Source organism: Girardinichthys multiradiatus, chromosome 21, assembly GCF_021462225.1.
Source record: "Girardinichthys multiradiatus isolate DD_20200921_A chromosome 21, DD_fGirMul_XY1, whole genome shotgun sequence".
NCBI lineage: Eukaryota > Metazoa > Chordata > Actinopteri > Cyprinodontiformes > Goodeidae > Girardinichthys > Girardinichthys multiradiatus.
This window is the reverse complement of record NC_061813.1, coordinates 15,469,920-15,495,882: the sequence shown is the minus strand read 5'-3', so window position 1 is coordinate 15,495,882 and position 25,963 is coordinate 15,469,920. Positions and strand designations below refer to the sequence as shown.

General features: G+C 42.1%; 1 protein-coding gene across 1 annotated transcript; it reads left to right on the top strand.

The window, feature by feature from the left end:
- The first annotated feature begins 452 nt into the window (after window positions 1-452).
- slc22a17 (solute carrier family 22 member 17) lies at window positions 453-22,584 on the top strand. Its single transcript, XM_047349590.1, has 10 exons — window positions 453-1,242; window positions 4,840-5,360; window positions 10,647-10,750; window positions 12,229-12,383; window positions 13,384-13,549; window positions 13,980-14,104; window positions 16,384-16,489; window positions 16,667-16,890; window positions 17,490-17,601; window positions 20,289-22,584. Exons 2-10 carry the CDS (start codon window positions 4,902-4,904, stop codon window positions 20,563-20,565), a joined length of 1,728 nt encoding a protein of 575 aa, XP_047205546.1. The 5' UTR covers window positions 453-1,242; window positions 4,840-4,901; the 3' UTR covers window positions 20,566-22,584.
- The last annotated feature ends 3,379 nt before the right edge of the window (window positions 22,585-25,963 follow it).

Sequence of the window (25,963 nt, the reverse complement as noted above, 5' to 3'; positions counted from 1 at the left end):
TAAGACTCGAATATCCCATTTATGCTATACCATAAAACAATATTTTTTAAAACAGCTTATTGAATGGACAACAATGTACTGAAATCTAAGAAATTATTTGTGTTGTTACAGTTATTATATTTCGTCATATTACTTTTAGGTCAGGGGTTCCTAAACATTTGAGTCTGTGACCCCCAAAATCGCAATGCCAGAGACTGCGACCCCCTAGTGGCCACCTGGTGACCCCCTAAAAATACATTTAATTATTTCACTCTATACAGAGTGAAACAATTAAATGTATTTTTAGTTGATTTTTTAGGACATTCAATTATTTTAATTTCATCATTTAAAAGTTGTATTTAATTTTTAAATGGGAGATTATTTAATTGTGCATTTCATAATTAAATAGTATATTTAATATTCAATAATATATTAAATAAATAAATAGTACATGTATTTATTTAATGGGACATTTATTTATTTCCTTGTACAGGTATTTATTTAATGGGACATTCACATTTATTTAATGATATGTTTATGTTATTTTGTCCATTTTGGCCCTCCATACCCCTCAGGGGTCATGTTATGATGAATCTGAAAATCATCTGGAGACCGCCTACTTGGTGTCTCACGACCCCCTGGGGGATCCCGACCTGAACGTTGGGAACCTCTGTTTCAAGGGCTTTAGCATATATCCATTTTGATATTTATTTGAGTCTAGCCTCTAACGGAACCATTTGTTGCACAGAGTGAATCACCAGTCCACCATACACGATCTTGGGCAGCAGGGTTACGAGGAGACGATGTCTTCACGGTTTTAGCCGATTTTTCTCGAAGTGCTCCGCCGCTGGTGGAGCTGCTCCCTTTTTAACTCCGCAGTTTTCCATCCGCTCTTTGTCCGCCTGGCGACGCGTTCCCCTTTTGGTTCCTGTCGTAATGTCGGCGCTCGGAAACTTGGACTAACACAGCAACACTGGACTGGGAAGCGGGGAGCCCAGCATCCCCGGCGGCGGGGGGAGCATCACATGTCAAAGCGGCGGAGCGTTAGCTGAGCTCCTGACTGACAGCCGTTCAGTGTCCTTGTCTGAATTAAAGGTGGAGATCTTTTTCTCCAGGATAGAAATGTCTGAGGACGCAGGCTGGCACCGAGGCGGAGAGAACCGGTGAAATGGGTGAAACTCCGTCTAAGCCCGATATGTTGCTGATGTTTGGAGGAAACAACGGGCTCTTCTTGGATGTCATTTAGCAGCCTTTAAATAAACGGTAAGTGAAGGTGTTTATCTTAGGAGCCACGCAGATGTTGGAGCAACATCTGTTTGTTTCTGTTAAGTTTTCCGGGGCAGGTGGCCCCTCCATCACCGCTGCTCTCTGCTTTCAGAGGCCAGCCAGCTTGGCCCCGTGTGTTACATTCCTCCCACGTCCCTTCCCCTCCAACCTCCTGTAAAAAAAAAAAAGGAAAAGAAAAGAAAAGGCTCTTATGTAACCCTGTGGGATTCCTTTTTCTGCTAGACTTCCTGGTCCTGTGGGAGGAAAACACGGTAACTCCAGAAGGAGCCCCATGCGGACAGCCAGGCTGTCCCAGTCCCAGATCAGAGCTCCTGGAAACACACATCACCGTCCGGTCAGCGGGGTTTACATGCTGATTATAACGATCATCTGAGGCCCTGGATATTAGAGACGGCTGCAAGGGTTTCATTAAGGGAATATAGCATTTATTGCGCTACATCTTGTAGTGAGTTAGCTGACTGTGGCATCTCAGGTATTTTAGTGACAGTGTGGTATGTAGTAGGACAGGAACAGATGAATGATGCATTTAGCTGGTTTAGTTTCATCTGAATGGCCTAACCTCCCACTATGAGTCCCAGTTGTCCTGCTACTCTTAACTGGGTCCTTGTTGGTGGTAAAGTTGGTATGTGGCATAAATCCGGTGGTCCAGGTCTGCTGTCTGAACCAAATAAGCAACATCAAAGGACACATTTGAATATAAAAGCTTCTTTTCCAATCCAACCATCATCCTTTCATGTCTTACCAGCTTCCAAGTGCCTGCTGAAGAAAAGCATCCCCACAGCATGATGCTGCCACTACCACGTTTCACTGTGGGCCGTGTGGATACAAGGGGATGTGTGCACGTAGGGTTTCACACGTAGGCCAACAAGTTCATCTGAGCAGAGCACCTTCTTCTATGTCTCCTACGTGGTTTGTGGCAAACGGCAAATGGGAAATCTTACTGCTAGATTTGTGGAGTGCATGGCTAATAATTGTCTAGTCAAGAGGTTCTTCCATTGAAGTTGTGAATCTCTGCAGTTTAGGGCATGTTGGTATGAAACGTAACCAACAATAATAAGAAACATGTTAATTAGAGAAGTGAGGTTGCCAGAATAGTAAAACCTCTTTCAACGTGTCCCTCTTTCTCTGCTACTCTCACTGCCACCTCTCCTATTGGTGGTGAACCTTCCATATGGTCCAGGTCTGATGTGTGAACAAAATATATTTGTTTTACATTTAAACGGGTCAAATTGTTCCAATAAATAAACAGATGCAGTGATGTTTTAAATGTAAAAAGAATCTTTTGGCTTTTGGTTTGAAAACAGAAACTCAAGAGGAGTGCGGGCGGATTGCATCTGGGTTGAAGTTGCATTATGGGAAATTTAGGATCTACTGCTGTCTGTAATATTACAATAGCTCACTTTGTTGTATTTCATTGGGATTTTATGTGATAAACTGCACAAAGAAACAAAATGTTGTGACATACACTCACCGGCCACTTTATTAGGTACACCTTGCTAGCACCGGGTTGGACCCCCTCTTTCCTTCAGAACTGCCTCAATCCTTCGTGGCATAGATTCAACAAGGTACTGGAAACATTACTCAGAGAGTTTGGTCCATATTGACATGATAGCATCACACAGATGCTGCAGATTTGTCGGCTGCACATCCATGATGCGAATCTCCCGTTCCACCACATCCCAGAGGTGATCTATTGAATTGAGATCTGGTGACTGTGGAGGTCATTTGAGTCCAGTGAACTTATTGTCATGTTCAAGAAACCAGTCTGAGATGATTTGTGCTTTATGACATGGTGAGTTATCCTGCTAGAAGTAACCATCAGAAGATGGGTACACTGTGGTCATAAAGGGATGGACATGGTCAGCAACAATACTCAGGTAGGCTGTGGCGTTGACAAGATGCTCAATTGGTACTAAGTGTGCCAAGAAAATATCCCCCACACCATTACACCACCACCACCAGCCTGAACCGTTGATACAAGGCAGGATGGATCCATGCTTTCATGTTTTTGATGCCAAATTCTGACCCTACCATCTGAATGTCACAGCAGAAATTGAGACTCATCAGACCAGGCAACGTTTTTCCAATCTTCTATTGTCCAATTTTGGTGAGCCTGTATGAATTGTAGCCTCAGTTTCCTGTTCTTAGCTGACAGGAGTGGCACCCGGTGTGGTCTTCTGCTGCTGTAGCTCACCCGCCTTAAGGTTCAACGTGTTGTGCATTCAGAGATGCTCTTCTGCATGCTTTGGTTGTAACAAGTGGTAATTTGAGTTACTGTTGGCTTTCTATCAGCTCAAACCAGTCTGGCCATTCTCCTCTGACCTCTGGCATCAACAAGGCATTTGCTCCCACAGAACTGCTGCTCACTGGATATTTTCTCTTCTTCGGACCATTCTCTGTAAACCCTAGAGATGGTAGTGTCTGAAAATCCCAGTAGATCAGCAGTTTCTGAAATACTCAGACCAGCCCGTCTGGCACCAACAACCATCCCACTTTCAAAGTCACTTAAATCACCTTTCTTCCCCCATTCTGATGCTCGGTTTGAACTTCAGCAGATCGTCTGGACCATGTCTACATGCCTAAATGCATCGTGTTGCTGCCATGTGATTGGCTGATTAGAAATTTGCGTTAACGAGCAGTTGGACAGGTGTACCTAATAAAGTGGTCGGTGAATGTATACGGACAGTGATACAAAGTCTTCAAAGAATTTCATTATAGAAAAGTCCTGAAAGAGTGCTGGGTGTTTGTGTTTAGCCCCTGGTGTGTAAATATTTCGCAGAAGCACTTTTCATTGTAATTGTAGCTGCAAGCTATTTGGGGCATGTCTCTACCAGCTGTGCAGAGTGTTAATGAACAGCAGTTTCCACGTCTTTCCACTGGTTCTTAGTTGTTTGTAGCTCTGGACATGAACATGTCTTGAGCTTCCTGAGTAGCTCAGGCTGTATTTTTAGGGCCGTTGTCCTGCTGGAAGCTGAACCTCTGCCCCGGGCTCAAGTCTTTTGCAGGTTCCAACAGGTTTTCTTCCAGTTCTGACCTTTATTTAGCTTCATCCACCTCACTGTGTTTCCATGCACCTCAGCAGTTCCTCCAGAGTTACCATGGTCCACCTGGCTGCTTCTCAGAATAATATTCACTAAAGGTCTCGACCAAACTTCTGAAGCCTTTAAAGAATCTGTGTTTTATAGTGAAATTAAATTATGCACAGGTAGACTGTATTTACCAGTTAGATTTAGGATTATATTTTTGGTATTAGAGTAAAAGCAGCTGAATACAAATGCAGGCTAAATATTGATTTTTAATTGACTTTGAAAATGATCCACCTCATTGTGTTGGCTTACCACATACAATCTCAACAAAATAAACCGAGGTCTGTTTTTTTAACTGTGAAAACATGAAGAAGTAGGAGGTCTTTTCCAAGGCGCTGTAAGTCTTTTCAACATCTGTTGCTTTAATTGATAGAAACAGACTTTCTTAGCTTCATTTAGCTCTTTATGAAGGTAAGAACCGAGCTACTATGCTTACTGCTTTGCTTTTCTTCTGAAACATTGTGATGTCATTTGTTTGCTTACACAGCTCTGCCTCACGTTTTGCCTGCGGACCTCCAACCTGAACCTCCGTCCCCTGCACCACAAACAATGACGTCCCCAGACTCACCCCCCCTCGTCTCCCCGTCCCCATGTCCAGCGCCTCCCCCGTCTCTGCCCTCCTCCCCAGCCCCGTCCTCCTCCTCCATCCCTGCCCCGCCCTCGCTGCCTCCCACGGGTGAGGTGATGGTGCTGGCTCTGGGCCGGAAGAAGCAGCGCCTGCTGATCGCTCTCTCCATCCTACCCAACCTCTTCCTGGCCTTCCTGCTCTCCTCCGACCCCCTCATCACCCTCTCCCCTCCCCATCACTGCCGCCTGCCGGGCCCGTCGCTTTCGTCGGAGGTGCTGAACGCCTCTCTTCCCTGGGAGAAGGGGACGAGGCCCGGAGAGACCGGGAGCCCCTCCCAATGTAAGCAGTACGTCAACGGCAGCCAGTCGGCCGCTGTGGACTGCGAGGCCGGGTGGGTCTACAACGTCACCGAGGGGCTGAAGAATAACATCGTCACTGAGGTAAAGCTTCAGCCTGGTTGGTCCCACTGTCAAAGGGTTCTGCTGGAACTTTTAACGTTTGGTTTATTAGTATTTGGAGCATAAAATGATGAAAACTTTTTTTTTTTTTTTTTTTTCGCCAGCAGAGTCTCGCTGAGCATGCAGGTTGACTTTCTATAGAGTTGTGCTAAACTCAAGGGGCGGCCAAATAAATCCCACTCTACCGAGATCATTAGTGTTTTCTGGGATTATAACCCTGTTACCTTTAATCAGGATTACATACGCCACATTCCAGGCAACCTCTGGTCTCCATTCATTTTAAGTATAATAAGCAAACAAACTGCAGAGTCTTGGGTCTTCCTAATTGGTGACTTGCAGTTTCCTTTCAAGTTTTGTTGTGAAAATGTTTCCTCTTCCTCTGTGTTTCCATTGATCATGCATCACAAACCATAACCCTATCTTTATATCCTTTCTCCTCCGCTGTGTGGAATGAATGTTTCCAAACACCCCATTTGGCTGTTCTACTAAAAACTGGACGGCAAGATGGATTAGAGCAGTAATGCGTTAATTACAGTGCACTAGAATGCAGAGATAGTTGGGACTTGAGTCATCACAACTCTGTGATCTCGTAAAGCGCTGTGTTAAAGAAAAATAGTGTCAGATTATTTGTATCACTATTAACCGGGCACCTTCTGACCAATTCAGATCAGAGTATTACTGGTTTCTAACGTTATGGCCAGTAGGGTCATACATCAGTGTTTCCCCCCTTGGTTTGCAGCCTGGGGGTGTTGATGATAGCTGGGTCTGCAGGGTTGGTAATGTATGGTAGAGGATACTGTTCCTCCTTTCACTTTCAAGATTAGAAGTTCTCCTTTGCACAGTTTAGAGATTTTTTTAAAACAAAATCGAACTTTTGTCGTTTTACTGTAGGTCCATAGAATAACAGCATACAGCTAAACGAGGCAGGTTTTCTCTTGGATTCAAAGCAGATTAGCGTGAGAAAAACACAAAAAGGATAAAATCGCGTGTCTCCAACTGTTGTACCACTGGTGGTTCTTTGGTTGCCTTCAGCGATACGGATCCAACATTTCTGGCACAACGTCACCTGGAGAGAGACAAAGATCTGGCGAGGGGAAGAATCCAGCGACACTTGAAATACTGAAGAACCAACTTTATTACCAAACCAACATGTCGTGACCTTTATCTGGGTCACTTTCTGTTTCCTTGCCTTCAGATGAGATTTTGCCGTTGATTAAATCTAAATTAAATATGGAGCAAATTCACCAGTACATTTTTCAAACTTTTTGATTCAAGAGAAGTGCCTCTTCTCAGACGAGAGGCACAGTTATAAGAACCCCAAAGTAGAAACTAAAGTGGATGGCGATTAACCAGGAACAAGTTCTGGTGGCTGGTTATGCTGATCTCTGAAGTCAGAACTTGAATCTGAAAATGACGTCTTTGCTGATAATGGAGCTGGACTGGGCTAGCTGCTAAATGCAGGTCAGCATCCATGCATCTCTCTGCATGTTATGCATTCAAACACTGTAGAAACATGGTCACCCCCAGAAGCTGCAGCTCTCCCCATGTTTCAAACATCTGGCGACCATCTTGGCCTTTAGGGTGTGGATTTGTGGGAAAAATCCAACGTTGCCTCTTTAGATTCAGATTTTAGGGGCTTTTCTGTTTATTTTCCTACTTCCTACTAAACCACATACTTCAACAAAACACACAGTGCCAGTGAACAGGCATGCTTCTTGTTTTCTTTGTGTTTTCATGATAAAACACAACAAACCGAGGACGTTTAGGTCCTTTTCTGTTGCTGTCATTATGCTGTTACCCACTGAAAGAGGGGGTACTTGTACAGAGGTTTGAGATGAAGCAAATACAAAATGTTCCTGATCCTAACAGCAGGTCAGCATTTGATCAGCTTAAGACAGAAACTCTGCAGGAGTCTGGTGGTTCTGCTGTGACGTTGTGGTGCCGTTTGAGTGTGGGTAGTCAATGCTCAGAGTCCTATTTCTGCACTAGGTCCCAATGACCCTTTAAGCTCCCCTCACTATCCTCTGCAGGGTACTGTTTGTTTCCCATATTACAGCTGGAGCTTCAGTATATTGAAATGCTTCCATCCAGAGCTCTGTTGGATGCTGTGGTGCTGCTGGCTGGGAGCGGGGCAGTTTGCTCCGAAAGCGCAGTCTGTGCCGGGCCTGTTCAGGACCCCAGCTGTGTTTTTAGGACCAGGTGAGGTCATCAGAGATCTTTCCTCCGACAACCACAATACTTAACGGCTGCTAAGGCGGAGGACCGTTTGCTCAGGTCATGACCTCTGGAAGTTGATGATTATCTCCTCCGACTTTTAAGCTCAAGTTGAAAAAATACTGATTCAGAACACTTTAATTGGACCATTGTGTGAGCTTAAAAGGGCTTTGAAAACGATCCCGATTACAGAGGGAGAGCTGTTGCACCAATATAAATGGAAACGGAGGCATTAAAATAAGAAAATCTTGATTAGGTGGGATGTAACGTGAGGGAAAAAAGGTTTCTTTTTAAAGGCTTTCTGTTGTTGGTCTCAGTTTATGTTTTACATGACTGGTTATAGGCAACATGAATTATTTGCAACTTTGTATCTCCAACCTTTCAGCTGACTTCTCTCCTCAATCAAACTGTAATTAAAGCAGCACAGAAGCAGCTACTTTCCCAAATGCTCCCACAGATCTCTGTAGTTCTTCCTCCTCTGTTGGTGAATAAATCTTGAGTTATTTCTCTTGCCTCTGCAGCGTGCATCATACATTGAAAACAGTCCATGTTTGATCACTCCATTTTTCCATTTCTGACCATACTGCTGTAAGAACCACACCCATACCTCCACTACATGGTATTAGGGCAGCGTGCTGGTAATACACCCACACCACTGGAGCAAACGGAAGATGTTCAAATGCGGCCAAGAGAGGCATTTGGATGCATAGTGTTGTGAAAGCATCGACCAGCAATGTTCACACTCAGGTTAACAGACAGGATGCTTGGGTGTCTGTGTGGGATCTTTTCCTCCTTCCTGTGCAGCTTCACCGTGCTGAGGCGGTGGGGTGTTTAAAATAAGACGGGACAGCTTTAACCCTGACACTGATCTATAGGTATTGCCCACAGTATAAAACCTCTCTTAATATGTCAGAAGTATTTATACGTCATAAACCTTTTCACATGTTGCTACAACCACAAACTTCAAACGATATCATGGGGATTTTTTGTTATAGACCAAAACAATATATCATTGGAAAAGGAGAGGAAAATGATACCTGGTTTTGAAAGTTTTGCTTTACAAATAGAAAAGCTGAAAAGTATTCTTTGCATCTGTATTGAACCCCTCTGAGTCACAACTTTGGACAGCCACCTTTTACTGCAGTTAATACCAAAAGCCTTTTGAGGTATGTCTCTGCTACCTTTGTACATCCAGAGACTGAAATGTTCATTTTTTGCAGTCTAGCATCAGGAAAATGGTAATGTCAGACTTTAGGTGGAAGAATGTCTGACCTACAGTTTTCAAGCTTTGCCACAGATTCACAGTAACATTTTGGGCTTTGTCTGGGCCGTTCTAACACATGAACATGCTTTGATTTGAGTCATTTCACTGTAGCTCTGGCTGTATGTTTAGTGTTGTCCTGCTGGAAGGTGAACCTCAGCCCCAGCGTAGGGATTTTTTCACCCTCTAGCAGGTTTTCCTTCAGGGTTATCCTGTGTTTTACCCTATGCATCTTCCCATCCACTCTCCCTACTGAAGTAAAGCATCCCTACAGAATGATGCTGCCACCACCATGGTTCAAGGCAGGGATGGTATGCTGTGTTGGTTTTCCTCCACACACAGCGTTTTGCATCTAGGCCAGAAAGTCTTCCACTTTGTTGAGTCTCTTGTGGGGCTTTGTGGCAAACTGATCTATTTATGGCTTTTTATTTTCAATAACAGCTTTCTTTTTGCCTTTTTGAGTTTAAAGCCAAATGTTTTTAATACCAACACATTCTCCCACCTGAGATATGGATCTCTGCAGCTCCCTCAAAGTTACAATAATTCTCTCTTTTCCCAGCCTGTCAATTTAGGTGGACGGCCATGTTTTCAGATGATGGATTAAATATTAAGATTCTTCTTAAAACGGAACCCTGCTTTAATCTTCTCCACAATGTCTCCCTGACCTGTCTGCTGTGTTGCTTGGTGCTGTTGGTTCTCTAATGTTCTCCTTCAGAGAACAGCTGCATTTAAACTGAGATTCATTTACACACCTGTGGAGTCCATTAACTAAAAAGGTGACCTCTGAAGGCAATTAGTTGCAATGGATTTTATTTAGTGGTATTAGAGTGAAGGGGGCTAAATATGTTATTATATGTTATAATATGTAATTTGTATGTTATTTGTCTCAATAGAGCACTTTAAAGATTGTGGTTGTAATGTGACAAAATCTTAGAAAACATGAATACTTTTGAGATGAACTGTATAATAAAAATGACTTCCCACGTTTGTATTTACCAAGATATCATTTTTACTGCAAAGCCCAAAACAACCTTGTAACGTGAGCTAAAGCTTAACTAATCCTGCTCTCCCTGCTCAGAGATCATAGGTCTATGCTGATCATTACAACAGCCAGGCTGCAGGTTTGTGTCCCAAACCAGTCGGGGCGGTTTGTACTCATTCCCGCTCCGCTCCTGTCGTGCAAAGCATTCCAGTCGTATGCGTGCCGTGCGATGTTGTGCGGCCCTTTGTCCAGCCACCCTGTGTTGTTGTGATCTCGTTACTCAGCAACAGGGCGGCTGATATTAGAGGCCTCTTTGGAGTTCGTTGCACGGTTTCCAACCATGTGAGGCCTCTTAATGTTTAGCCCTCTGCTCTAACTCCTTTTAGACCGGATCATTAAAACCGTGTTTCTCTTCCCTTCAGCAGAGCTCAACTGTAAATGCAAATCAGCTGATCAAGTTAATGATATTGAAACTCTGAACTGAGAGCAGAAATCTGTTGTTTTAAACAAATGTGCTTCATCTTGTTATCCCTGCTGGCATTTGTCTTATTATTTACCAGATGTGACCACACTGCATTTTCACTCCAGTTATTCACAGTTACATTACCGCACTTTCTCTAACATAAAGGGATGATAGCTTCCTGTCTTTGTTCAATGAGCATTAACTCCTTTATAATCCTCCAACCCTGTAGTAGGTCATGTGGTTATCTATTTTCTGATGCTCATTGACGCTGATATTTCTATAAAAAGTGTAAATACGTGTCCTGACTCAAGCAGATCATCTCTGACAGACCTCTCTCCGTCTGTCCAGTGGGATCTGGTGTGCGGCCAGTACTGGCTGGTTCCGGTGGAGGAGGTGTGTTTCATCCTGGGCGTCCTGACCGGTTGTCTCGGCCTGGGCTACGCAGCCGACAGGTAATGTGTGCGTTTGTGTCGCAGGGAATAAAGAGACAAGCTGAAAAGCCTTTGTGGTAATATGTTAATTTTCTCTCTCATCTGTGGTGTTAAATCCAGTCCCTGTGTTTGGCATTTTCTTTTTGTGGTTTATTCCTTTACAGGCTGTGGAACAAAGAGAAACAAACACAAGTTCCTAGATGAACCGAAAGCAACCGCTTTGAAAATGTTGAAATTTAAACTTGCCATAGATTCAGTGTCTCCCCCAGAAGACAGCTGCCTGTTGCCTCCAGCAGAAAACATGAAAGACAGATCAACAGAGGCTTGTTCTCTGGAGGGACAAATCATGCCTCTCTGTCTGGAAATCCAATGAATGAGTCTGGGTTTGGTGTTTTCCAGGAGAAAAGCACATGCTTGACTGTAATGTGTCAAATATAAAGTTTGATACAGAAATGATTGTGGAGAGGGGCTGTTTTTTTTTTTTTAACTTCCTGTGATATGAAGTCTATTGCTTCAGCATGCCAAGATGTATTAAACAATGTCTTGCTCCCAACTTTGTGGGAACAGTTAGAGGAGGAACCTCAACCTGAAAGATTGCCTTTGGAATGAATTAGAGCAGAGACTTTAGCCAGCCGTCCACGTCCAGCATCAGTGTCTGACCTCACATCTCTGGCGGAAATTCCAATTAACAAACTCTACTTCAGCAGGGAAATGGAAACTGGTCTGAATCAATGAGAAGCTGGTTGGAACATTTGTGTCGTTCTCCTACCACTACTCTGTGTTGGTGTGGCACAGCAAATCCCAGATAAATTACATTAAAGTTTGTGGTTGTAACAGGAAAGTACAGGGTTTATGAAACCTTCCAGACACAGTATGATCAATAAGCCAAGTGACAATCCTTAAAGCTTCTATTTTAATTACTGTAAGAAACTGCAGTGTGGTATTTCCCAAAGAAAATCTCACTGACTTGTTATAAACCAATCAACCATAAAAAGTCATCCGCCGCGGTCGGCTCTGTGTTAGATCGGCCCCATTGCTCTGCAGCTGTCAGCTAACTGATCCGCTCTGCGTCTGCTGTGTCACTGGAAAGGGTGTGCTCTCGTACTGGTGAGACTGGGAGAGAGATGATGTCATTTCAATCAGCTAATAGCCCTCATTAATTTCCTGACCAGGTGAACGTCGCATGTGTTTGTTACGGCGAGTAATTTAATGCTGCGTCCTCGGGGTACCCACAGAAGAGCATGCAGCAAGAAGCAGGAGACAACCGAACTGTAACTCAGATTATCACAATGATTTATGGTATTGATTATTTGAGCTTCTCTAATTGTAAAGTTAAACAGTTTTTACAGAAATCAGCTCTTTAAAAACTGGAAGACTCTGTTACATCAGTGTACATCACTTTTATCCTCGTTTATGATCCCCTACCATCCTTCGTTTTATCCCTATTTTAGTTGAAATGTGTCTCAGCTGCACCTTTTTGTATTTCCGTGTTTCTGCAGGCTGGGCAGGTCCAAGACCCTGCTGATCTCTCTGACTCTGTCGGTGGTGTTTGGGGTGCTGGTGTGTGTCTCTCCGTACCCTTCCATCTTCATCGTCATGCGTTTCTGCCTGGCTGCTGCCAGTGCAGGGGTCTATCTAACTCTGTACATCGCCCGTAAGTTTACCTTGTTATTGATGTGTAATCCTAATAATACACCAGACAGACAATGGAAGAAAAACAGTCCAGTAGGTCTCAGTATTTTGGGTTTTTTGGGTTTGTTGACACTAGCTGCAGCAGGAGGTTGGTTTTCCTCTGTAATGCAGGAACTATCTGTAGTGTTTTATGCACTGCTGGTGAAAACTCTGAACTTAGCAATCTCTCCAGTCTTCTTCACAAATTAATGAGGCCTAATAAGTCATGGAGACCAGTGACATGTAGAGAATTACTAACTAGAGCGTAATTAAATGGGATGATCCTCTATAGCTCTCTGAACTGAGTAAACTGATGAGATGTTTGGGATTTCATTTAGAAATTGTGCCGCTCTGCAGTGAATCCTGACAGGAGCAACTGTTGCAGTGCTTTTTAAAACTGTATGGACCACTGAGACTTTTCCCCATTTTGTTACCTTACAACCTCAAACTCCAATTTTATTTGCATTTTAGTTGAAAGACCAAAATAATTTAGCATGAAGGGCATAATTATGGATCGCAAGGAAAATGACACATAGTTTTCCTTATTTTTTACAGATAAACATAAAGTAGGGGAAGCCATGTGACAAAACGGGAAAAAGTTCAAGGGGTGTGAATACTTTGGCAAGGCATTTCATTCTTATTTATTTTTATTCTGGAGCTTTTCCACATCAGGCAGGCCATTTGGTTCATCCTGACGTAGTCTTGTTGGTGGAGGTAAATGTTTTTATCCAGCTCTTGACTCATGCGCCTGCTCAAGCTCGCCGAGCTAAGTATTCATAATTGGCTTTCAATTGGGGCTTTGAACCGGAGTCAAAAGACTGAATTTGTAAATATCAGCATGTAATTACTCTTCTGGTTTAACATGCTAAAAGAGTAGGGTGTGTTTGTTAGTCAAAAACTCATCTAAATTAGAGTCAACCATGAGAAATTTCCATACCAGAGGAGTTTTTAATTAGACGTAATGATGTTTTCTTGCATGGCAGGTCTGGAGCTATGTGAGCCATCTCTCAGGCTGGTTGCGACCATGCTGGCTGGGCTCATGACGGTGGCGGGAGAGCTGCTGCTGCTGGCCGTGGCCCTCGGATGCCAGTCCTGGAGGGGCCTGCTGGGAGCTGGAGCAGCCCCTTTAACCCTCTTCCTCAGCTATGGGTACCACTGTTTGCCTATACGTGGAGTCTGTTTTCCTTCTAAATCTTCACTGATAAATTATTGTCTCAATATTAAAAGGACCTGTGTCCTGCAGCCAGCTGGCTTGCAGAATACTTTGTCAGACTGTATTGATCTACTCTTTGCTCATGTCAGGACACATCAGGGCCACTTTATTTAAAGTGCCAGGTTTCTGTAAGATCCCTGCTGAACACCAGGCCTTCACTCCTCCTTCAAACCAAATTAAATGAGATTATCAACAGATTTGTGGAAATAATCTGCACTTTTAATAAGAAAAAAAATTAATGAATTGCACCACTTGATGACCTGCATTGTTTATTTCTTATGCTGATGGCATAAATGGAGGCTGTAAAATCTCCCTCGCTTGTAAACAATTACATTTGTGATGATTTTTGGGTTTCCTGTCCTGCAGCGTTCCTGGTGTGTTTCCAGAGTCCCCTCGCTGGCTCCTCCTGTCAGAGAGATCCATAGACATGAACGCGTTCAGCGAGAGAAGGAACTCCAACAGAGACGTGAGGGATGACGAGAGCTTCACAGGTTTGTTTACAGAGGTTCTTACATGCTCATTTAGCACCTCCAAATTTGGTGACTTCAGTAGATGTTCTTGAAGCTCATGAAGCCGGCACCATTTCAAAATATGTTCACTGGTTTATAGAACCATTCTACAATGCTACTGGGCATGAGAAGGAAGACCTTTTCCAATCTAATCACATTGTTCACTTTTGAGAGACAATGAACACCGACGCTTTAAAAAGTTCTGATTTCAAAACCGCAACTTGTTTCTGTAAACTGCCTGTTAGCTGGCTGAGGAAAGGGTACTAAGTTTCTTCGACTTTTATACAAAAAGAGAAATTCACCTGTTTGGAGGGACGACTGTTAAGCATCTGGCTGCAGGCCAGCTATCTGAGCAGATAACCTGATTAATGCCATCTTGTTTTACTCGTGTTATTCCATAAAGACCAGACTGCCAAAAATAGGGGCTTTATTCTGCACAATAGTCGCTTAAAAACTGCTACCAAATTTAGCGGATGTTTGTTTTATGTATCAGCTCAAGGCTTTGTAACAAAATCATATTACTAAATACATGTTATAGATAACATTATTATAACTTTATTAATAAATATGTTATATTGCATTAGCAGTAGCAGCAGGAATACACTGTAGTTGTTCATTTCCTGTTTAAAACCAAACCAATGAAATTGTTTTTGAGATATTTTTGTGTAAATATGCTGAAACTGAGGTTTTGTGGTATTTTCTCTCGAAGTAGCTGCCTAAGTCAAGATATATTCAAGGACTTACTGAATGCATTTGCTTCCTCCATTAAAATGCAGTTAAAATGAGACATAATGACAGGCTGCTGCTGTAGAAGGTAACTTAAGTCAGGTTTTATTTACACGTAAACATGTTTACTGGGATGTAAGCAGTTGCCACCACATGGAAGCAGCTCTTTTCCTTCTGTTTTGTCAACTTTGCTTTAACGTTTTCATTCTTCTCTTCCGCAAACCTCACTGTTGTATTTTCTCAGTAGATGGGGGAAAAAAAATATATAAATATTTTATCTTGTCTTTGTGTCTCACTAAACTCCAGAATGTGCGACAGTAATTATATGGGAAGTATTTTTCAGTATGAACTACTATCTCAAACAAACAGTGTTCTGTTTCATATGTCAGGTATGAGGATGTTAGTGTATTCCTGTGTTTTCTACAGCAAAGATGGACTCCGATTCATGTTTTGTCTAGAATGTCACATAAGAAGTCACATTTTTATCTTCTGAATAAAATGTCAGAAGATACAAATGTAGGTATTTATTAAATGATGATAGTGCTTCCAATATGATTTTTGATATTTGTTAAATCGGCTTTAGTGGTACAAATACGCCACCGTGGCTGTGTATTGGTTTGTGGCGAAGGTTTATACTGGGTTATAGCCTGACTAGAGTAGAAATGTCTGCCAGTAATTTACAATGAACCTTTATATTTAAACTTCAAACGTGTGCTACAAATAGTAGGACATTTATGACGTATAAATGTGTGTAGGAACCCTGATTTAAAAAAGAAATAGTAAATATCTCTTAATTACAGTGGAACCTCTGACCTCTAATTTAATTAGTTTGAACATTTTTTTCTTGAGAATTTGTAATTGAAAACAAATCTCCTCATTTAAAACATTGATAATTAAAATGATTTATTCCAACCTCCACCCCCCACCAAGCATGCGCAGCACTGAAAATCATTTTCAGCATAATTCGGGCATTATTGCTGTATGACACCATTGCTAGAAACATTGTATGGTGAAGTATTATAAAAACAATAATAAACACACATTTTCTGTGAAAACCATCTGTTTGACACCATGGAGATGATTTACATGTGGATGTCCATCTCTCTCCTAGGTAAAGCAACTGAAGGGGCTATTGCTGCAAACAACTCTGTGATTTACGTTTCTGTTATTTTTCATTGCATAGAGTTTACAGCTGTCTTTTCAAACTCCCCAGACTGTTGTGGCAGAATGCGGCTCACACGGAGCCTGGTTCTGCTGGAGTTGTCTTCCTGTTAGGGGAGATTTCCTTTCCGCTGTCACCATATGCATGCTCTGTATGGGGGATTGCTGTCAGGTTAACGCCACGGTGCGATCAATTGTCCCCTGTCACCAAATGCTCATCCAGGAGGAGTGAATGATGCTAAATGCGTGATTGGCTGGCTTTACTTTACTGGGTTTGTCACATTACTGTAATTATGAAGCGCATGTTTGGGAGGCCGGAGTTGTACAGAAGGACCTTAATGATAGAAATTCTGTTTTTGTTCTGTTTCCTGCAGAGCTGGACTCCGAGCCGGCGTCCTCCTCTCGTCCCCACCTGTCCTTCCCTGAGCTTTTTCACAGCAAGAACATCTGGAAGAACATGTGCGTCCTCGGCTTCACCTCGTAAGTCATCCCACATTAATTGAGCACCAACGCAGTCTTTTGTGTCTGCGCAGCACTTTGTTTACAGGCCTGCTACAGTCTCATATTTCATCCCTACAGCGTTCTGACTGACTCTAAACCTGCATGGTTGCACGCGAGCGCTCACTCTTTCTCCTCTGCGCCCTCTCTCCCCCACAGATTTATCTCTCATGGCATTAGTCACTGCTACAGCTCTTTCCGCGGTGACGTCAGAGGCACCGCCCCCAGCTTCTACTGGACGTACCTGCTGTCTGTGAGCGCGGGGGGCGGCGCCTGGCTGCTGCTCTGGGCGACCGTGGACAGGTGCGGTCGCCGTGGCATCCTACTCCTGTTCATGACGATGACGGGCCTGGCCTCTTTGATCCTCCTGGGACTCATGGAGTGTAAGCTGGCTTTAGAGGGCAGCGGGGAGCTTTGTCTTGATTTTCCTGCATAAATCTAGTCACTAATAATACTCCAACAAGGTGGACACATCATCTTTACATCTCACTGGAAGGCTCCTCCTGCTGTTAGAGAATGATTAAATGAGGCTTTTCCTGGGATTAAAGTCCTAACTACTGATGGAGATTTTAGTTTAGCCCATATTGGATCATTCATTTGCCTGCTGGGTCATACTGAACCTAATGCATTATGAAACTGCCTGGTTCGTGGAAAAGTCCGACCTGTGCTCTTTGTTTTTTCATTGGAATGCGTGTGACCACATTGCAGAACCTCTGTCTCCCCCTTGTGGCTCACAAATAGCACGACTGTTGGTTTATGTAGGACACTGCAGTGAGAGCAAAGTCAAAGCTGTGTCAGGTGCTGTGCTCTAATCATCCTTCAACAACTAATAATGTACTGATAAGGCCACTAGGTGGGTCCCTTTTCCTCTTTAAAACAGAAGGAAGTTGAGCTCACAGAGTTTATTCAGTAATATGAGATGCATCACCTTCATGTTGTCAACATACCCCATCAGCACTGATGTTTCTCTCCTCCCTGACAGATCTCAGCGAGACGGCCATCACAGTTTTCTCAGTGCTGGGTCTCTTCTCTTCCCAAGCCACCGCATCCCTCTGCATCCTTTTCACCGCAGAGATCATGCCCACCATCATCAGGTAATAAACACAGCAACACCAAACAGGGAACACACCAGTTTGAAAGGTCGAAAGTGAGTTCTGATCCTCTAAAGACCCCTGGAATGGATCAGGACATTAAAAATGCAATATATCATACAGGTCCTTCTCAAAATATTAGCATATTGTGATAAAGTTCATTATTTTCCATAATGTATGATGAAAATTTAACATTCATATATTTTAGATTCATTGCACACTAACTGAAATATTTCAGGTCTTTTATTGTCTTAATACGGATGATTTTGTCATACAGCTCATGAAAACCCAAAATTCCTATCTCACAAAATTAGCATATAATTAAAAGGGTCTCTAAACGAGCTATGAACCTAATCATCTGAATCAATGAGTTAACTCTAAACACCTGCAAAAGATTCCTGAGGCCTTTAAAACTCCCAGCCTGGTTCATCACTCAAAACCCCAATCATGGGTAAGACTGCCGACCTGACTGCTGTCCAGAAGGCCACTATTGACACCCTCAAGCAAGAGGGTAAGACACAGAAAGAAATTTCTGAACAAATAGGCTGTTCCCAGAGTGCTGTATCAAGGCACCTCAGTGGGAAGTCTGTGGGAAGGAAAAAGTGTGGCAGAAAACGCTGCACAACAAGAAGAGGTGACCGGACCCTGAGGAAGATTGTGGAGAAGGGCCGATTCCAGACCTTGGGGGACCTGCGGAAGCAGTGGACTGAGTCTGGAGTAGAAACATCCAGAGCCACCGTGCACAGGCGTGTGCAGGAAATGGGCTACAGGTGCCGCATTCCCCAGGTCAAGCCACTTTTGAACCAGAAACAGCGGCAGAAGCGCCTGACCTGGGCTACAGAGAAGCAGCACTGGACTGTTGCTCAGTGGTCCAAAGTACTTTTTTCGGATGAAAGCAAATTCTGCATGTCATTTGGAAATCAAGGTGCCAGAGTCTGGAGGAAGACTGGGGAGAAGAAAATGCCAAAATGCCAGAAGTCCAGTGTCAAGTACCCACAGTCAGTGATGGTCTGGGGTGCCGTGTCAGCTGCTGGTGTTGGTCCACTGTGTTTTATCAAGGGCAGGGTCAATGCAGCTAGCTATCAGGAGATTTTGGAGCACTTCATGCTTCCATCTGCTTAAAAGCTTTATTGAGATGAAGATTTCATTTTTCAGCACGACCTGGCACCTGCTCACAGTGCCAAAACCACTGGTAAATGGTTTACTGACCATGGTATCACTGTGCTCAATTGGCCTGCCAACTCTCCTGACCTGAACCCCATAGAGAATCTGTGGGATATTGTGAAGAGAACGTTGAGAGACTCAAGACCCAACACTCTGGATGAGCTAAAGGCCGCTATCGAAGCATCCTGGGCCTCCATAAGACCTCAGCAGTGCCACAGGCTGATTGCCTCCATGCCACGCCGCATTGAAGCAGTCATTTCTGCCAAAGGATTCCCGACCAAGTATTGAGTGCATAACTGTACATGATTATTTGAAGGTTGACGTTTTTTGTATTAAAAACACTTTTCTTTTATTGGTCGGATGAAATATGCTAATTTTGTGAGATAGGAATTTTGGGTTTTCATGAGCTGTATGCCAAAATCATCCGTATTAAGACAATAAAAGACCTGAAATATTTCAGTTAGTGTGCAATGAATCTAAAATATATGAATGTTAAATTTTCATCATTACATTATGGAAAATAATGAACTTTATCACAATATGCTAATATTTTGAGAAGGACCTGTATATGATCAGTACTTAATAGTCAAGATTAATAGAGATCCTAAATTAGTTCAACTTCCAAAGTTCCCATTTCCTTTTTGTATTTGTGTGAAAACAGTAAAGAATATACAGCAGGTTAGCTAATTTGATTGAACAGATTTAACAGAATATAAAAAAAAGTGTGTAGAGCAGTAATGGAGATTTATTACCAGCGTTCATTTGCATCAACCCTGTAATAGTTTTAAGGAGAGACAAAAACAGCTCGTGAAGACAAGTTGGAAATCAGACTTTTAACTTGCAGAGGTTTACATTCATCCTGGGTAGGAATCTCAGATTGATGTTGTGTGTGTAATCATTCATTTGAACCATTTTCCCTGGGCGGGAAATGCGGTCATACAACAGATTCAAGAACTTCCAGAAATTTAAAAACAAGTACTGACTGCACAATAGCAGAATACTAAACAAGATGGACTAGCTCAGAAAATATCACCTCAAATCAACAGGAAGATGACTAAAACTGGGACATAACTGGGTGTTACACACATTAAAGCCGGTTTTAGAATGGATAAAGCAGGCTAACAATAAGTTTCTCGAACGTTCTGACCTTAACTGTGAGGAAAATGTGTGAACCACACATAAAAAGCAAGTTTTGCCAGGAAACCATCCAGTCTGAATAAACTCTACTATCACTGCCAGAATTATGCCAGATACCATTTGGATGCTCATCCGGGAGGAGTGATTGCTGCAAGTCATTGACTTGATGCAATATTTTTAGCCATATTTAAGGATGTATGTGTAAGTTTAACCCTGTTTGGATTACCGGAAATCCTACATTTATCGAATATGTGCTGTTCATCCTTCGAGCCTGTGGAGTCCAAACTGAATATAATGTTAACAGTAGAGATGAGTGTATGTAAACTTGTGACCCCAGCCATACATCAGTGTTGCTGATGTCAGCTGAAGAGGAGAATCTGTGCTTTTAGGGGCGTCGGTGTCGGTGCCGTGCTCGCCCTTGGCTGCGTGGGCCGCCTCAGCTCCCCGATCATGGACCTGCGGAACCACTACGGCTACTTCCTGCATCACGTCATCTACTCGTCTCTGGCGCTCCTGGCCGTGCTCTCCATCCTGCTGCTGCCCGAGAGCAAGAGGAAGCCTCTGCCTCAGACGCTGGGGGACGGGGAGCAGTACAGGCGGCCCCCTCTGGGCAGGAGGAGGAGGGACAACGTGCCGCTGCTGGCCACCCCAAACCCAGAGACCTAAAGCGGATCATGGCGGCGGTGTGGCGGAGCATCTTTCACTTTCATTCAGAGGGAAGAGACGTGGCAATACAGAGACAAACAGAAGGATGAATGGAGAGAAAAGGGCTGCAACAGACTTTATGCTTCCTAACATATCACTCTCTTGTCATTCCAAACGCAGACAAACTGGTTGAGCTGCCACAGATTTCACTTTTCTCTGTTTTTCCTAACACTAAGACTTATGTTGAGGTGCTTCTGAACATGAACAGAATCCACACACATCCAGGAAACTCTTCATCTTCTGCTATGAGACACACCAGCATCCAGCTGCACGTTTCCATCCTCCGCGTGTCTGTTGTAGAGACAGCATGCTCTGATTGGAGGCTGCAGTCATTTCTAACTCCTTCTGCTGTTTGTCTTAACCTACATAAATCATTTTTTATGCGTTTGCTGCGGGTGAGAACGCACTGAGTGCTCAGAGGTGTAGAAAATCACGGTTAATTTTTTTTAGAAGTGTTGATCAACGCTCTGATCTGGCACCGGAGCCAGGGAGAACAGCAGCTGTAAGAATAGCGCCTTGTAAGTACTGTAGATTTTAGTTTCTTTGACTTGGGGCATTTGAGTTTGTTTAACGCAGACTCTGTGGCTGGAACCATCCAGTACGCTATGCAGTGGGGGAGGACGAGCACTTTGAACTGCAGGGCTCGTTGTTTTTCCTCAGACTCAGAGACTTAAAACCTCCCCAGATCAATAGATGCTAGGCAGGTGCAAACAAACAGACCCCAGTAGAGGTGTTGCTCATGTTCACAGGCATGTCTATACTGGTCTTTAATGGAAATAGAAAAGACAGAGAAGCTGTTTGTCTTCTTGCCTGAATGTTGATTGATGCTAGAAAAAGGGCCCTATGAGCGTGCCCCCGAGACGAGGAGCAGAAGAGGGCCCCTGAGCTCCAAATGAACCCCTCATTCATTCTCAGTTACACCCTGCAGGGCTCCAGGGTTATATGGAAAAGTCTGAAGAAGTCTGGAATTTCAGGCTTTTCCAGGTCTGGAACGGTGTGGAAAAAGAAAGTAGGATCATGAATAGAATTTATTTCCAGATTTTATTTGCTTTTTCATTGTCTAAATGTGCTCTTTCTTGTTTCCTTCTTTTCTCCCGCCTTCATGTCCTTTCTTGTCTCATTCCTTCCTGTTTTCCTCCCTTATGCCCCTTCTTTCCTTAATTTCTTCCTTTTGTTCCACTGTTGTGCCTTCTTTGCGTCCTTCCTTATTGCTTTGTTACCACCCTTGTGTCCTTCTTCTTCTTCTTTGCGTGCTACTTCTCATTTTTTGGTTCCAACTTCCTTCCTTGTGTCCTACTTCCTTTCTTCTTTCTTTCTTTTTATGTCCTGTCCTTCCTTTCCTTTCAGTCCTCCCTTTCTTGTTTCCTTCCCTCCATTTGTCTTGTATTGTTATCGCTAACTGTGTAAGTCCTTCTTTCCTTCCTTCCTTCCTTCCTCCCTCCCTCCCTCCCTCCCTCCCTCCCAGTTACTGGTTTGTATATAAAGCCTGCTGGCTGTAGAGGTATCTGCCATAAACACAGTGAATTGTATGTTTTTAAATATATGTTAAAAACAGAAATCTCTGGAAATTGAGTCTGGAAAATTATGTAATTTTTTACATGAAAAATGCGTATGAACACTTGACTCCAGGAGATTTGTTTAATCTGTTTCTTGGAAAAAGTCAGATCACAGACAGGATGACCGATAGCATGTAAATCTAGCTGTTTCAGAGACTAATAAACTGGTGTTTGTGAGCTCATTGTTTTCTTTGGTGCGTAGCATTAAAAGAAGGGATATGGGCTGTTTAATTTGGACTCTGAAGCTGAAACATTTCCTCTGTATGTTGCACTCAACAAGTCTAACACTTATACTCTAGTTCTTATCACTGATTAATCCGGGTTGAATATAGTTATGTCTGACAGCACCGGCTATCTGTTCAATGATGAGTGTGATGCAGTTAATCCTGATTTTATGTAAATTAAAACAGGTTTAAAAAACAAAGGATGAATTTTGACTGTTTTATTATGAGAACATGAGGTGTGTCAGTTTAAATTTAGATGAAGACCAAAAAACTGGTCATTTAGGCGCCTTTCCTCAACCCATTGACCCAGCAATTTATTTTCTTGTACTATCTTTACTAAAACCTGACCCATTTATCTATTTAATTTTATTTATTTACCAGGACAGTGCATATCTACAACAGTACACCTGTAACATGCCAGAATTAGCCAAAGGCTAGTGTTGATCTGTGGTCCTGTTGGCCAGTTATACAGTGGCACCCTAGAAGAAGCATAACAGATTATAAACAATGAATTTAAACAACAATAAAAACCGCATATTGAGACTGTGTTTGTCGATTGCTGTGTAGGAGCAGCAGCAGCAAGAAAGCAACATACAGGTGAAATTTATTATAAAAAGCATAATTATTTTGTAAACACAAGAAGCAGTAACAAAGGGTTTAGTAAAAGCATAATAGCAGCAGTATAAGTGTCATGCATTAGTTAGATGGGTCTAAACATTTGGTAGGTGCAGATTTATAAAAAAAAAAAAACAAATGACACAAACAAAATGATAAAACATGCAATAATTACAGTTACAGTAAAGGTCATGAAGGAGTCACACATTCAAAACCGAAACACAAGATGGCAGCAGCAAGAAATAGGCTATATGTGTTGATGTCTGTGATTGTGGTTGTAATGGTGTTCCAAGCTGACTGACTAAAACACTGCTACCTCTGGACTCTCCTCGGGTGATTCTGTGATGTTCTGAAACTGACAAAATCACCAAGAGGTGGAGGGGTCATCTCATGTAGGATTATGTATATCTGACTGACATTTGTGAAGCGAGATTATCCCAACGTAGAAGACTGTATTTTGATAAAACGGAACAGTGATGAAATTGCTTTGATTTCCTGTCGAAAACTTTGAGTGTCTGTTTGTATAAAGACTGCCATGATTTCAGAATGGTGGAGTCTGCTGTGGACAGTTATTCACTATAATGTAATAAAATCTTGCAACTTTTACAAAAGGCAATAGTAAAGAGCATAGTCCAAATAAGCAAATAATTACCATTAGAAGTTCTGGAGTTATTATTTTTTTACTCTTCTCACCAAAGTTTAAAAAACAGGAACATGACATAAATATGTTATGTTTAATCCAACCTCGCTGCTTCACTCTATGCACTAATTCAACCATGTCTCTCTCTTTGTGACAACACTGTAAATATACACTTTTACAAAAAGTTTGTTTTCCCTTTTATATTTGTGACAAAAATGGAAAAACGTGTCTTCACTGAGAGCAACGTGGAACTGAAGCCAAATTCCTTGTATGCACAAACTTGGCAAATAAAGGTGATTCTGATTAAATTGACAACAAGAAACAAGTTTTAAAAAAATCATCCATCAGTTAATTTTTTATCCCGTTTCTATAAATTGACAACGCTCTCACAAACCATACTGTTAAAACCTCTAGTCATGAAGACAGCTGTGAGCTGGACTCCAGACATCTTTGAGGGTTAGCATATTGTGAGGTCACAGCTAAACCCGAGGTGTGAATATATGACATTCAAGGAGCTCCTGAAGAAGTATGTGAAGATCCCCCAAAGGAATCCTTCTACATGGTTTTCAATTTGCACCTCTTATCCTTGGACTGCAGAAGGCTGGCAGATATATTAACCTCTCATAAACTTGTTCAAAGGCTAAAAACATTGTCAATAAGTTGTTACATTTCATTATTTTTTGTCATATATGTCCACCAGAGCAAAGATTTTAGCACTCATAGTTTTGACTCTAGTCAGTTTTCAAGTATTAGATGTGGACTGTACCTGTTAGCACCACAAGATGGCGATGTTACAGACCATTAAAGTAAATAAATTTCATTCGGCATAATTACATTAATAAAACAAATATTTATGTACTTAATTTTTTTAATTATAAAAATCTCAAAGGTTCTCAATTTCCACCTCAAAACATTTTTATATTAAAAACTACATTTTTATATGGTCATATTGTATAAATTAGAATATGGGTTCTGATGAGTCTTGTATGTCAGATGAAAAGAAGCCTTTAAAAATAATCTTTAAGCAGATATAAAATTTCTTTTCATTAAGCCCATATTTCCACATTGACATTAAAAATGGTTTTAAAATTGGTCTAATGTAATATTCTAATCTTCTGTGCAATTAAATACGGTGTTTACATTAGCTGTAAGGGGAAAATCCATGAAATTCGATTTTCACGTCACTGTTTTAAATACATAGATTTTTAAAGGCATGACCGAAAATAAATACAAAATGATACAATAAAATAAAATAAACACTTATACAAACAAGAATTTTTATAGAGAACCAGCGGACATTTTAAAATAATTTCTATGCGAGTCTTTTTCTTCTCTTCTGTAGCTTTACTTTCACCAATCATGAACCTCTTAAGACGACAACAGGTGGTCAGACACTATTGTCCATGTGATCCTTTAAAGACAAAGGACATCATCCCTGGAGACAGTGTAACAACAGCTGAGAATGAATGAACACACACTGGTATGTTTCACCCTGGCAGCACAACGGCACCCTGAAGGTTAGAGTGGCCCTTCTGAACAGGAGGTGTGAAATCTGAGATGTGGCGAAGAGATGAACAAGGGCAAGATGGTTGACACGAGTTGGCATTATCGCTCCTTTGAGAGACTGCACACTTAAGGCCTGGGCACATTATGGCCTGGGCAATACTCAGAGAAAGAAAACTATAAAAGTTACCACAGGTACAGTGCTTTGGAAAAGTAGTCCCATCCTTTTTTACAATTTCGTATTGCAGCCACTAACTTTAATGTATTTTATTGGAATTTTATGTTACAAATCAGTAGAAAATAGTGCATAACTGTAAAGTGAAATGAAAACGATTCACAGATTTCCAAATATTTTACAAATAAAATGTAAAATGTGATGTTTAACATATTTTACTCTGAGACCGTTAAATAAAATCCAATGCAAACAATTGCCTTTGGATGTCACCTAATTAGTAAATAGGTTATTAGTTTATTATGGTATAAATCCGGCTGTTCTGAGAAGGCCTCAGAGGTCATGGATAAGATTAGGACAATGTTAGGTTATGAAACAACATCCCAAGCTTTGAACATCTCAGAGCTCCGTTCAATCCATTATCTCAAAATAGAAACAGTATGACAATTGCAAACCTACCAAGACATGGCCGTCCACCTGAACTGTCAGGCTGACCAAGAAGAGCAATACCAGAGGCGCAGTCCAGAGGCACACAGTAACCCTGGAGGAGCTGCAGAGATCCTCAGCTCACTCAGGTGCGTGAATCATTTGATAGGACAACTCTCAGTCATGCAACCCACAAAAAAGACATTTATAGAACAGAGGTGTG

Coding starts and splice junctions, on each gene's coding strand:
- slc22a17 (XM_047349590.1), top strand. CDS start 4,902: ATGACGTCCCCAGACTCACCCCCCCTCGTCTCCCCGTCCCCATGTCCA. Junction 16,891..17,489: donor CCTCCTGGGACTCATGGAGT/GTAAGCTGGCTT, acceptor CCTCCCTGACAG/ATCTCAGCGAGACGGCCATC. Junction 17,602..20,288: donor ATCATGCCCACCATCATCAG/GTAATAAACACA, acceptor CTGTGCTTTTAG/GGGCGTCGGTGTCGGTGCCG.